Genomic DNA, 13,313 nt, shown 5'->3' on the forward strand with positions numbered 1-13,313 from the left:
GATCTCGGGGTGTGACAATGTGCTCTGTGTGCAGAGATGCCATCAGGCTGGGGGTTAAAGGTGACACCCCTGGCTCAGCTCAGTCCTAAAAGCTGTGACACCTCTGAGGGGAAGATGCAGGATCTTTTGGGAATCAGGCACCTGTGAGCAGGGCTTTTCTACAAACACCTCATTTTTGAAGCATGGGAAATTTTCCTAGGATGCCCTGAAATAGATCCTCTTCCTCAGAAAGGTTAAAGTTGCATGAAACACAAAAATCCTCTTTTGGCAGTGAAAATTAAAGTGCTGGCTTCAAATTACAGTGTAGCTTTAAGAGTTTCTGATAAAAAATACCTCACCTCTATGGTAATAATTTCTACAGTGGCTTTTTTAGCTTCTACAAATTGTTATGAGTGTTATAAAAGGCAGCAAGATGATGTATGACTTAAAGCAGTGGGCTGCAGTGATCCACAGCACCATGAAGATTATGCTGCTTATGACAACATCCTAAAAATGGTTTAAAAATGTGTTAACCCCTTGTTTACATGAAGTATGAAATGTACTGTTGACTTGAAATTATATATGACATTACTCATTTATATATATATTATTTTTATATATATTTTATATATGTTATTGCTTATTTTTAAACACAACATCCTAAACATGAACACAATTCCAATAAGCATGTGGGCATGTGATAGCTCTCTAAAATGAAAAGAGCAATTTGCAGCCCATGGGAACTCTGTGAAAATTAACAAAATCAAGCCTTCAGTCACCAGAATCATGGTCACTAGCCAGAGTGGAAATGTGTAAGAATCCTGGCAAAATAAATTAATAATAATAGTAACAACAATAATAATAACAATTTTTTAAAATACTACCTCTGCAGACAGTAGTTGATGTAACAGAAAACACTCTGAAATCAAAAGCAGAACTCAAGATACCCACTCTAAATGCACAGTGGGTATCCAACACCCATGGATTTTAAAGCCACTTCTCCTGAGGTCTGTGCCTCCCTGCTGCTCTGCACAAGGCTCTTTTCTCAATCAAACCCTTTCCTAAGGTGACTTTTCCACTTTTTCCCATTGGAATGTTGCCGTTCATTGGCACAATGTGTCAATATGAAACTATTTCAATGTGTTAATGACTGAAAGGCTCCAGAGCCTCATTTTTCCCCCCCTCACAACAACGCCATGCTTTCCATTTTCCACTGGGTGTTTGGCTCAATAACCATTTCTTGCAAAAAACCACCACCTTTTGGACTAGCCATGTCACCTGTAGCTCCTCAATTATTTGTGAGAGCTCACATGTAAGTACTGACTTTTCCACACCATTCCTGAATTCTGTTATCGAGGATGAGCTGGGCCAAACATGGATTTGCTGCTAAATGGAAGGAAACAGCAATATTTGGTGTAAAAGCCACGCCCAAAACAGACCAAAAACCCACTACATGTTTTCAGATGCATACACTAAACTTCTAATGAATTTTTGACGACTTCTTACAGCAGCAAGACAGTTCCATGTAGCTCTCCATGTTCCTTGTGCTCATCAAAGGCTTTTCTCATCCCCAAGCAGAATGAAAAGGTCAGGTCTTGCACTCACACACAGTGATTCAAGCCTGCTGTAAATCCAGCCCTTCTTCAAGAAGGGCTATCTTATTTTGCAGCTACGTGTGATGCCATGCCATAAATAAGTTAATTAATGCTTCATGGTATTGGCAACGTAAATTCTCCTACGTCAGCTCACAGACTGCATCTAGCCTTGGTGAAAAATTATTAAAAACATGACTGATTCTCAGCTCAGCACAAGCCTCCTTTTGAAACAGCGGGGGAAATGCCACTATTAATAGCAGAGCTGTCAAGACAGCATCATCTAAAAGACTCAGAGTGTTTCAAGACAAAGCCAGGCTGTCATTCTCTTGCAGCAGTTTGCAGAGAAGGGGGAAAAAAAAAAAAGTGGGATAGTTTAAAAGTGGGATAGTTTAAAAGGGAACTTCGTTAAAACTTAGGCACTGCCTCAGGTATGGAGGGCTGACATGAATCTGTGTGGAATTCTTTTGGAAACCAGCAGTTTCTCTAAGAGGTGACTGATTTCGTTTGCTTTGCACTTCCCAGTGATTCACCTGCACTGGAAGAAGTCTGGGGAGCACAGAGGGTGGTTCCTGCTCCCACTGCACCTTCTGCAGATGTCTGTGCTCTTTATCAAAGATGCTGGGGTGGGGAGGAAGGGGTGGAGAGTTCTCACAGTTAAAATCAGAAGCAGCACTTCCACACATGCCTAATTCCTCTCTTTTTCCCCCTAGCAGGAGCATTTAGGGAGACTTCTTTCTGGCATTTAATAGCTATGGGGTGGCCTAATTGAGACCTTCCAGGACCTCAAAGGAACCCACAGAAATATGGAGAGAGATTATTCACAAAAGTATGGAATGCCAGGACATGGGGGAATGGCTTCACACTGACACAGAGTAGGGTTAGGTGGGATATTAGGGAGAAATTGTTCCCTGGGAGAGTGGAAGATGCCCTGGCACAGGGTGCCCAAAGAAGTTATGGATGCTCCATCCCAGGAAGTGTCCAAGGCCAGGTTGGATGGGGCTCTGAGCAGCATGGGATAGTGGAAGATGTTCTTGCCCAGAGAAGTTATGGATGCTCCATCCCTGGAAGTGTCCCAGGCCTGGTTGGATGGGGCTCTGAGCAGCCTGGGATAGTGGAAGATGTTCCTGCCCATAACAGGGGGTTGGAATTGGATGATTTTTAATGTCTCTACCAAACCAGGCCATTCTATGATTCTATAATTCAATATATTCACCCTGCCCTTCCTTTCAGCAAGGCTTTTTGTTCTGCTTTGAAGTACACGTGAATACAACACGTGAGAGAACTCCCTGTACTATTGCAGAAGTGGCAGGTACACATTCCAGCAAGATCTTGGAAACATGAACACCTCTTTATAAATAAATTGCTACAGAAAGTGACCGAGGAGAATTAGCACAGCAGGAAGAAATGGATGACTCAGTTTACCAGAAAGGAAGAACAGTATTTCTATTCCATATTCATATTTAGAGCCCTTGAGAGTGGCATTGGTAACCAAAAGGGAGTCCTGCTTTTGCTTGTAACTTCTGGGAACAGGGGAAAAGAAAATCAAAAAGTCAAACCTTCTGTTGTGCTCAAAGGTAAATTGTGGGATGCAATTAAAACTCTATAAACTGTAAGTAAGAACAGCATAGGAACTACAACTCCACAACCACTGGGCTGTCAGTTCTGCCTTTTCTGATCTAAAATTGGAGTTTATTTCCCCTGCTGGAGGGATTCCCAGCCACAGGCACTGATTCAGCACAGGCTGCTGAGCTCACTCTCACAGCAATCATTTTTTTAGAATTAGCCAGAGTTCTTTCAGGCCACGTCATTGCTCTGTCAATGGCGTGAGCTGAGTAACAAAATACATCATAAAAATTGGTTTAAAATACTCCTGACTACCCAAATTACTCCTTTTCATTTGCTCATCAATCCCATGGATGGACACTGTTTCTTTCTGAATCATCTTTTTTTCCTCTGGGGGAGAAATGAGTAACTTTCCACCTCTTACCTCTCAGCTGCTTCTTACATATTTCTTCCTCAGGCTTAACATCAGTTTTGGGATCAACAGGAACAGCTCTTTGTATTTTTATCAGCTCTGGAATGGCCCACATGCAACAGGGGCAACAAAGAAAATTGTGCTAGCAAATGCATACTTGATAAAACACTATTTGAACAAAGCAGTTACAGCTTAAGTGATAACAGTAGAAAATTACAACTGGCACACACCACAAAGTACAAACACTGTAGTACTCAAACACTTGTAGTACTCAAGCAAGAAGCATTGGGAAGAGAGCACTATAGCCAAAATTTTCAGATTTTGCCATCCAAATGTAAAAATTTAGGGAACAATCAAGGTTCCTATCATTATCACTTGTCTAGAGTAATGTTACACTCCCTCTGATGTTCCACATGGTTTTTAGTTCACAGAATTCACAGAATGACTAGGTTGGAAGAGACCAGCTAGTTACAATAGTGTCCTGAGAGCCAGGTTCATGAATGTCAGTCCTGGATATTTTAGGACATACAAAATGACAGCAGAAAACCTGATTTACTCTTCTAATTTCAGATTTGGCCATATAGGGTACTTTGACTTTTTCAGAGGTGCTGACACTATCAATGAAACCTACTTTTCATGATTTATTTACTTTTGGTTTTTTGTTTGTTTTTTTTTTCTTTATTTTTAATTTAAAAAAGATTGAAAGGCTACTAAAATTGCTATAAGCAATTGCATTAAATACTGTGCTCAGCTCACAGCTACAAGGCACAGTTCTGTGTCATTACTGGAATGTTTACACTGATGGATGGCAATGCTGCTGCTGTTCTGATTGCTGGTTTATTCAAAAAACTGAAACAAGTATTGAAATAGTTGAAACTGAAATTGCAGGTTAATGACTAAACCTTTCCTTTTTCCATTTCAATACAACAGGCCAACTAATCCACCAGTTATTCACACACTTCCAGCTCCTGGTAGCTGAGCAACAGGGTGATTTACTGGAGACATCTGCCTCACACAGCTGTGCAGCAGCTGGGGAAGTGCCTGCACCAGGGAACGTGGCTCTGACACTCCCAAACTGGGGGGACACATCCACGAGCAAGAGCCTTAAGGTGTTTTATTAATGTTATGAAGCAAATGTAGAACTCAGCTATTAGAAGTGGGTGCCAGCTGCCCCGCAGGTGCCAAGAACAGCCTAAGGAGAAGGTAAATGGGAGAAAGAGGGAGACAACCTTCACCCCCAGGCACTGAGCTCGTAAGAGAGTTGAAGCAGCCCTGGTGGAATTAATTTAATTTGCGTTTCAAGGCCCACAGTGTAAACACCTGCAGCTGAGCCAGCCACCCAAGGCTGCTGCTGGAGGCAAGAAGCAGAAACAGGCACAGCCCATCTAAGCTGGTTTGGAGTCCTGCACTGGAAACAGGCACCAGGGTGGTCTCTGTTCCCTGGCATTTAGTGACACAGGTCCCACCTGTCCTGGGGGACATGAAAGCAGCAGACCCTTGAGACGAGGCTGGTTCCCTGCTCCTCTGCTGCCAGTGCACAGCATGGGCAGCATTTTGCAGCTCCAGACACTGTGCAGGCAGCTTCCAGAAGGAATCAGGGAACTGGGAAAACTGTCTTCTGGATCTGGACAGTTTCTGAACCTCAGCTCTGGTGTCACCCTCTTATAGGCACAATTCATTAAACAAATCTTTGCATAAAGACTTAAATATTTTAGTATAAATATCTAAAATTACCACTGCTACTCAGAATAAAGCTGATCACAGATTTCTTTAATAAAACCACTTGTTTTTCTTTTTCCTCAGGCTGATACAACACATGTCCGAGAACTCTATGTTGTCAACAGCTACATGTTGTCATGCACAGGAATAAAGGGTTTTTCCTAAGATCAAGGTTAAGGAACTTTGTCAGTGGTAAAAACAGCTTTCCAAGCAATCCTTGAATGGCACTGACTGTGAAGTATTTAGTGCCAGCCTCTTGAAATTCGAGTTATGAACTGTTCTGCTGTCAAAGAGATTCCACATTTTAATATTCCTTTCCTGTTTGTGGAGGAAAACACTACTCCTGCTTAAGAGGACTTGCAGCAGGAGCTGCAAAACCTTACTTTTGTTAACTTTACATGTGACTAATTGCTGGACAGACTTCTTGCTGACCCTGCCAAGATGCTGTGCAGCCCGGGAGGCTGGCAATGCTCCTGGGACATCATGAGCCCACTTTCACTTCCACAATGCACTCTGTTGCCTTTCTGTTCTTCTCTCAAAGCATTAGTGGCTCCCCCCCAGTCTGCTTTGCAGGACAGCTGCAATTAGAATTTGGGATCAATATTTATTTGAAAATTGGTATTTTATTTTACTTTTCTCAAGACATAGCTTGGTTCAAGTTTGATACAGAAACCACTCACTTAGATGCCTTAAAACAGAAGAGATTCTGAGTACTGAGTGAAGTCTTTTAAAATCCTAAACCCAAACTTATCTATCCATTGCTTTTCAGGATTTGAAATATCTCTCACATGGGCTAAGACCACTGCTGAGTGTCAGTGGCACACAGATCTCTTTCCACCCAGGAAAAAGCACAAAAAAGCATTTTCAAGTTCAATATCCAAGCAGGGAAGATTGGCTGATGTCAATCCTCAGGCAGAGTACCTGTATAATTGTTTTTCAGCACAATACAATCACTGTAAAAGGGGTTTAATCATGCCTTCATTTCAGAGGAGGGAAATTGCCACAGTGAAATTAACACCAGAATGTTATTTCATCATAGTCAAATTCTACAGGGAGTCTTTGGAGAGAAAAACTTGTTTCAGATGTTGCACAGAACTTACTGTCATGGTGAAGATAAAATACTGCACTTACTTCTCTTACACTGGGACTGTCCATCCAGAGAGGAAATAACAGGAACCTGGTGAAAAGAAGTATATGATCATATAAAAACAGAGAAAAAAATTATCCAGCAGTAGCACCCTTAAAAAAAAAATAAAATAAAAAAAAACTACAACACACAAAAAACCCCAAAGCAACATCTACAGCAATCAACAAAATATTTTGTCACTTTCTAGAGCCTCATTTTCAGACTGTTGTAATGAAGTTGAGGAGCTACTATCCCAGCTAAATATTCCTTCTGCATTCACCTCGAGTAGCCTGAAGTGAGCCAGCGCTGGAACTGGAGCCATGGCAAGGAAAATCTGCTACTACAGACTAAACCAACAAAGAAGGGGGTTCCCAGCTCAGGCAATGCTCTTGGCACTGGAGCAGTTCTGAGCTCTGAATTCATGTTCTTGGGGGCAGAAAAGATGCACGTGGTAACGTCTTATCACAGAGAAATTTTGCTCAGCTTTTGTGCCAGAACCTTGTCCTTTAAAAATAATTAAAAGACTGTTTTCCAAAGGCATTGGGGTACCTAGCAGAAACTTAGGAGACAGAGGGGGAAAAAATTGATTTGCCTAATTTCCACTGAAATCCGAGATAAATGGTTCTAATCTGTATCCTTGGAAATCTGCAATTAGGTAATTCATTAACACTGGATTTAGTCTATTAAAAGCTGTACATTTTTCCCTGAACCATACTCAATTCATGCTAGAGAAATAAATTTGCACAGGTAGTTTTATTCTGAATTTCCTGGCTTTTTACTCCGAGTCTTTGCCTTCTGAAAAGTATTAATTGACTCAATTTTCACCCGTGACAAAGAATCCACCTGCGTTAGTAAAACAGGAGATTTTACATTCATAGTGACAGAATTTTCATTCACATTTAGACCTGACTAGTAAATGTACATGATTTCTACCGTGTTACCCAGAATGAGAACTCTAGCTGTCAATTTAAACAACTTTCACTCTTATTTGTCATACAGCTTTTCTCCCTTCAGACACCTTCTCTTCCTTTATATATTCTCCAGCAAACCTCCACAATTTCAACTCTTCCATCTTTTCTGATGGAAGACTTTTCCCTCATTTCAATCACCGGTGGCCTGGCGTTTCATTTGCTCTGTAACTTTTGTTACCTTATTTAGCCCTCGAAAACACCCACAGGGAATATTACCTCAGCAGCTCATCATTTTACAGGAGCTGGAAAATCTACAGAGGCTACGTTGCTGATGTGCAGGATGCTGCTGCAGCACCTTCACCAGGGCATTCTGCACAGAGCAGGTGAATATTTTCCCCATGCACTAGTGCAATAATGACCCAGCTGCCTCTGCTCCTCTCCGGGGCACTTTCTGTCTGCAGGCACTGGAAGTAACGACAGTCTCCCTGTGCTGCCTGATGTCAGAGCTGAGAAAGGTGTCAAGGATATATAAGAGCCAGAAAGGAAGAGGGGAAAGGATACTCCAGAGCTAGATGCAAGCGTGGAATTGTTGCATGAACACTTCTTGCTAACCAAGAGGGCTCGCTGCCTTCTCCAGGTAGATCCGTGGCCACAAAAAGGTAAATAATCTCCCTTTTTCCTTACTTTACCTGCAGTGCAACAGATGTGCTTCAAAAAGCACAATATTATTATTAATCAAGAGGATTTTTCATGAAAAGGTTAAGACATCTTTAAAGTAAACTGCACTGGGGAGCAGAATTTGAGACTGGGATGTGTCAGGGAATGCAAACCAGAGGTAAGGGATAGGATTGAAAGTACTGGATGGAAAATGAGCATTTACTGCTGAGAGCTATATTTCTGAAACTGAATTGTGTATCACTAAACTTGAGGGGATCATTTTTCTCACTCCAGCCTGTGAAAAAGACTAGCTGCTCTTGATTGAGGACAGAATGGGCATCAACAACAGGAGATGCTGAGGAGTATTTGGGTTAGCTTTCAGTTTTGAATCATTGTTCTTTGCAGAAAGTTTGGCAGGAAAGATGTGCAACCTAAAGCTGCCAGTTTTCTTCATTGCACTTTCTGTCGCTCTGAGCTGTTTGGAAGCTACACCTATTGAGAGGTGAGTAACAAATAATCATCTTTATTTCTCTTTAGGGAAAAGGGTGTTCAGACTATTGCATGAGTTGCTTTTGCTTTCATGTCTCACGTGTTATAAAAACGGATTTATTCGAGCTCACTGTTTTATTGTTGCTCACAGATTACTGTCTGTGGCTGATGATCTAGCTGATGGTACTTCCAAGAGACAAGGATGGATGTTGCCTGTAATGTCACAGAATACACTCTCAGGACTCAGTGAGGAAATGCCAGAACAACCAGCAGCAAAGACAAAAAGGTATTGAATTTCCCTTGTTTCTTCCAGCCACATCAGACTGAACCATGGAGCAAACTTTGTTCCAGTGGTATCCTGCTACTTGAGAGACTTCAGCTGTTTTTCTCAAAAAAAAAAGAGATGAAAATATCCTTCTACTAAATAGAGGTTGCCTGTAAGCATAAAGATCAGCTTTTCTGTAACATAAAGATCAAAGCATTCAGGGTGGAAAGTGAAATCCAGGGACAAAGTTACAAATCATTTAATCATTTTGCAATTATAACACTTTCATAAATTACAAAGGCTGCAAATAGTACATTACCTGGAGAAGAAAGGTGTATTCTGCAAGTGCCTTTCTTTTTAAAAATTTGTCAGATTTCCAAGCCTGAAGAGGGAAAAAAAAAAAGAAAACATACCCTTCTTAATAATACTACTGTTCTGCTAGAGTGGAATTATTTTATAGTATAAATGCTTTCAGTAATTAAGCAATTTTAAAATCACAGAATTAAATACTAATTTAATCACGGGAAGAAGGAAAAGAAGAAATTGGTTCTGATAGAATTTCACTTGTCTGAATCACATTCTCATTTATAAATTCATAAATTCAATTTCAGGCAACTTTTTAACGAATAAAAACAATTTCAAGATTTATTAGCAATTTGTACTAAAAGATAAGCAGCACTGAACTATTCTACTTTTCACAGAATCATCAAGGTGGGAAGAGAGCTTCAGGTTCATCCAGTTTGGTCAGGCTTTTGAGTGAATTTCTTTCAATGACAATTCTGTTACAGAGGAATTCAATAAATACATATGTATATATAGTTGCCTGTTCCTCTGTCTTTGAATATATATTTAAAAAATTCTATTATATGACAAATTTTATACCTTCCAAAGTATTTTTATAGCAGAGATGAAATTCTCACACTTTTTACAGCTATCACTTTAAAAATAAATACAAACCCCCCCAAAACAACAGTAATATTCAAACACAAGGCATCACCTTGAGGAGTGTGGTGTGTCTTATCTGCTTTCCTGGGGCCCAGAACCACCTCTCATTGAGTGAATTGTCTAGTGGCAGCAAATATTCATTTAAAGCTAAAAAAAACATGTCTCACTGGTGAATTGTCTTCTGGCAGCAAATATTCATTTAAAGCTAAAGGGGTGGTGGGTTCAGCCAGGCTGGACATGAGATAGAAACCCAGCAGCTCCAGTAAGGGCTGGAGTTTTCAACTTGATTTTGTAGCTTTGATGGAAAAGAGAATTCTGCCTCCACAAACAAAGCAGGATCTCTGGGAGAACCAGCTGCTCTTTGAACCTTGTGTGTTAAAGGCTTGGTTGAAACCAGTAGAAATACCCATGAAAGTCAATGAGAGGTTATATAAAGCCCCTGTCCAACAATTTTCTTTTAATGCAATTACACATTTAAAATATTAATTGCTTAAAAACTGCTGCATATCTACTAATGAAGAACCAGTATAATATGGACATTCCTTACACTGCTGTTATTCTACTTGGATTTTTAGATCAAAACAAATAATTTCATAGAATACAGACATTTCTTATACTGTTGCTATTCTACTTGGATTTTTAGATCAAAACAAATAATTTCAAAAGGTGACATGACATTCGAGATTATAGATCTAATAATCAGTAAGGAAAGGAACTTATTGGTAACTGCTCAGAGTTTGAAACTGGGATATTCTTGCTCTTCACAGTAAATTTGAGCCACAAAGTGGTGTCTAACTCATGCCATATCAACATGAAGAAATCCAAGAAAATAAGCAATAACTCAGTAGGCAATCTCAGCAAGCAAGTATCTCTGTCTGAAGGAACAACACAGCAGTCTAAGGAACAAATCTTAAAATCCAAGCTCTCTTAAGCTAACCATTTTATTACAATTTTAAAAAAACCCCTCATGCTACATAAATTTCACATGGAGTAGTGTAAATGGTCTGTTGGTACAGATCATAAAATGTTACTTTTAAATACGGATTCCTCCTTGAACATTCTTTTCAAAGTATCATTCAGCAAAGGATTATCTCTCACAACAGAACTTCCAGGTTGCTGGTGTCCCAAAAAAGATGTGGCAGTTTAGTCAGAGCTCAGTGCTAGAGAGACAGGGCTAAAGAGCATCCTAAGTGGTACTGCTACCTCGAGATGTGGTGCAGAGGGGAGAAAGCCTTGGGGTTTAGCCCCCTTAGTGGGGACTGGAATATTACCTGTCACTTCAGTGAGAGCAGGAGATGATTCTGCGCAAGCACGAGAACTAAGTGAATGTTGGTGATCATCATGATGTTAGTAATCCTCATGATATCAGCAAGAGCTCTAAATAGATTTAGAAGTTCAGCTGAAAGTTAAACATTTAGTCATTGCTTTCACTTAGTGTCTTACCTATACTATCATTACAGGTTTTCTGGGTGTCATAAACTGCTGTGCAGGGTATCAATAAAAACGACATATGACTGTTCAGGTCTCTGCATTTGAATAAGCCCCATCATTAAAACTGATAATAGCACCCAGCACAAGGATTTTTTTCAGGCACAAAGTAGGAGGTGGGAAGATTCTAACGTTCCTGTATTTGTGCACACACTAAAAGAACTCCCACGTTAGCAGAGCTGAAGTGGCTGTGAGGAGCGGCGCACTCGATTGTCACATTCATATTTTCTGAAAAATCCCCTTGCCCAGGATTCTTCTCCTGGGAAGCTGAGAATCCTCAGGGAAAAAGGAAAACAAATTCTTATCTCATTTGCTTCTCCTGTGTTGTGCTCACATGTGGAATGTGGTTGGAGATTGTTTATCCAACTGGTGATTGTTTCATTGGATTCCTGTGAGATGTTTTGACTCATTGGCCAATCAGGGTTGGGGCTCTGGTAAGAGTCACGAGTTTTCATTATTATCTTTTAGCCTTCTATAAGTATCCTTTCTGTATTCTTTAGCATAGTTTTAGTACAGCATTCTTTATTATAATATAGTATCTTAAAATAATAAATTAGCCTTCTCAGAACATGGAGTCAGATTCATCGTTCCTTTGTGTGAAAAACACCAATCACTTGTGTTTAAAATTTTTAAAAGTTTAATAGTAATAAAATGGTTATAACAATAGTAATATAATTAGAGTAATAAAATTTGAACAATTGAGATTAGGACAACATGAGACAATAAAAACAAACAGATACGGACGTCTGGGTACCTTTTTCTGGGCACCACAAGCCCAAAAAAGGACACCCATTAACAGAGGACCAACCCTTAAAAACAATCGCCTGTTGCATATTCATACACCTCACACATGATGCATAAATTCTATTCAAACACAGGACTTTGTCTGGTAATTGTCAACTTCTCCTCTTAATCCTAATGGCATCTTTTTACTGAACAAGGCAGGAAGAAGTTCGTTTCTCCTGATGAAAGAGCAATAAATTCTCTTTCTCTGAAAGATTTAGATGTCCTGCAGCCGCCATCCACTGGGAGCACCTCATTCCTTTCTAAAAACAAAATATTCCACCTACATTGTTGTGATAAGGCACGAAATGATGACACTGACACTGCTGCTCTCAAGGGGAACAAAAAAGAAGAACTTTATTTTCTGACTCCAACATTTATAGTTTTCCAAAGGTGACAGTGGATTGGAAGGTGACAGTGCCACCTCTCCAATGCCACTGGACAGACCAAGGGTCCATCAATTCTCTCTACCTCCATGAAAGAATGCAAAACATAGGTTATTTACAGAACTGTGCGTGAGAAAGTTTGTTGAAAGAATGTAAACATCAGAAGGCTTAACAAAGTCTTAAAAAATCAGGGCAACACTACATAGTTCCTATTTTAACTACAAAAGTTACCTTTTAACTACGAAACTACATTCACCATACCATTAAAATGTTAGCACAGCTTTCTAACCTAACACACACAACATTCATTTTCATATTAGCCAAAAAGCCCATCCCAAAACACGCGCTTCCCACCCTTCGTCTGGGGGAAACGCGAGCGCGACGCTCGACCGCTCGCGGCTCGGCTTAACCTCGCCTCTCTCTCTCTCTCTCTGCCCCACCTTTGCAGCCACCAGCTGCAGAAGAGGAAATGCAACACGGCCACGTGCGTGACCCAGCGCCTGGCCGATTTCCTGGTGCGCTCCAGCGGCAGCGTGGGCGCCCTGTACCCTCCCACCAACGTGGGCTCCAACACCTACGGCAAGAGGGACACGCCAGGGCAGCCTGGCGCGGAGCCCCGCGGCCGCGCACGGCTCTAGGCGGCTGTTGAGAGCTGTTTTTAATGTGTCGGCGACCTGTTGGTGGTTTATTACTTGTACAGTCTTAGCAGTGCCTTGTTTTCCCCGCGTGTGTGTGATCTGTGTTCGGCGTTGCGCTGCGCGTGTGCCGCGACGCGCGCGGGCCGCCCTTTCAACTCCGTTAAGAGCTCCAGAAATCTGCTTGGTGAATCCCCTTGTAAAAATCCACCGTGGTAATAAAATGCAAAAGTAATTGCAACAAGGTTTTTTTTAATCATCATTATTATTATTATTATTAAAAGGATGAAAAAATAACCCATGATGTGTATGTCTTTGTAAAGTTCGTAATTAAAGAACAACAAATGTTCTTAATTAAAC

General features: G+C 40.7%; 1 protein-coding gene across 1 annotated transcript; it reads left to right on the forward strand.

Moving 5' to 3' along the window:
* The first annotated feature begins 8,384 nt into the window (after nucleotides 1-8,384).
* LOC121332948 (islet amyloid polypeptide) lies at nucleotides 8,385-12,956 on the forward strand. The gene is made up of 3 exons (XM_041398888.1): nucleotides 8,385-8,464; nucleotides 8,603-8,737; nucleotides 12,767-12,956. The coding sequence occupies exons 1-3, from the start codon at nucleotides 8,385-8,387 to the stop codon at nucleotides 12,954-12,956; spliced, it is 405 nt and encodes a 134-aa protein (XP_041254822.1).
* Nucleotides 12,957-13,313: the final 357 nt, after the last annotated feature.

Source organism: Onychostruthus taczanowskii, unplaced genomic scaffold (assembly GCF_017590055.1).
Source record: "Onychostruthus taczanowskii isolate IOZ18803 unplaced genomic scaffold, ASM1759005v1 scaffold15, whole genome shotgun sequence".
NCBI classification, from domain to species: Eukaryota; Metazoa; Chordata; class Aves; order Passeriformes; family Passeridae; genus Onychostruthus; species Onychostruthus taczanowskii.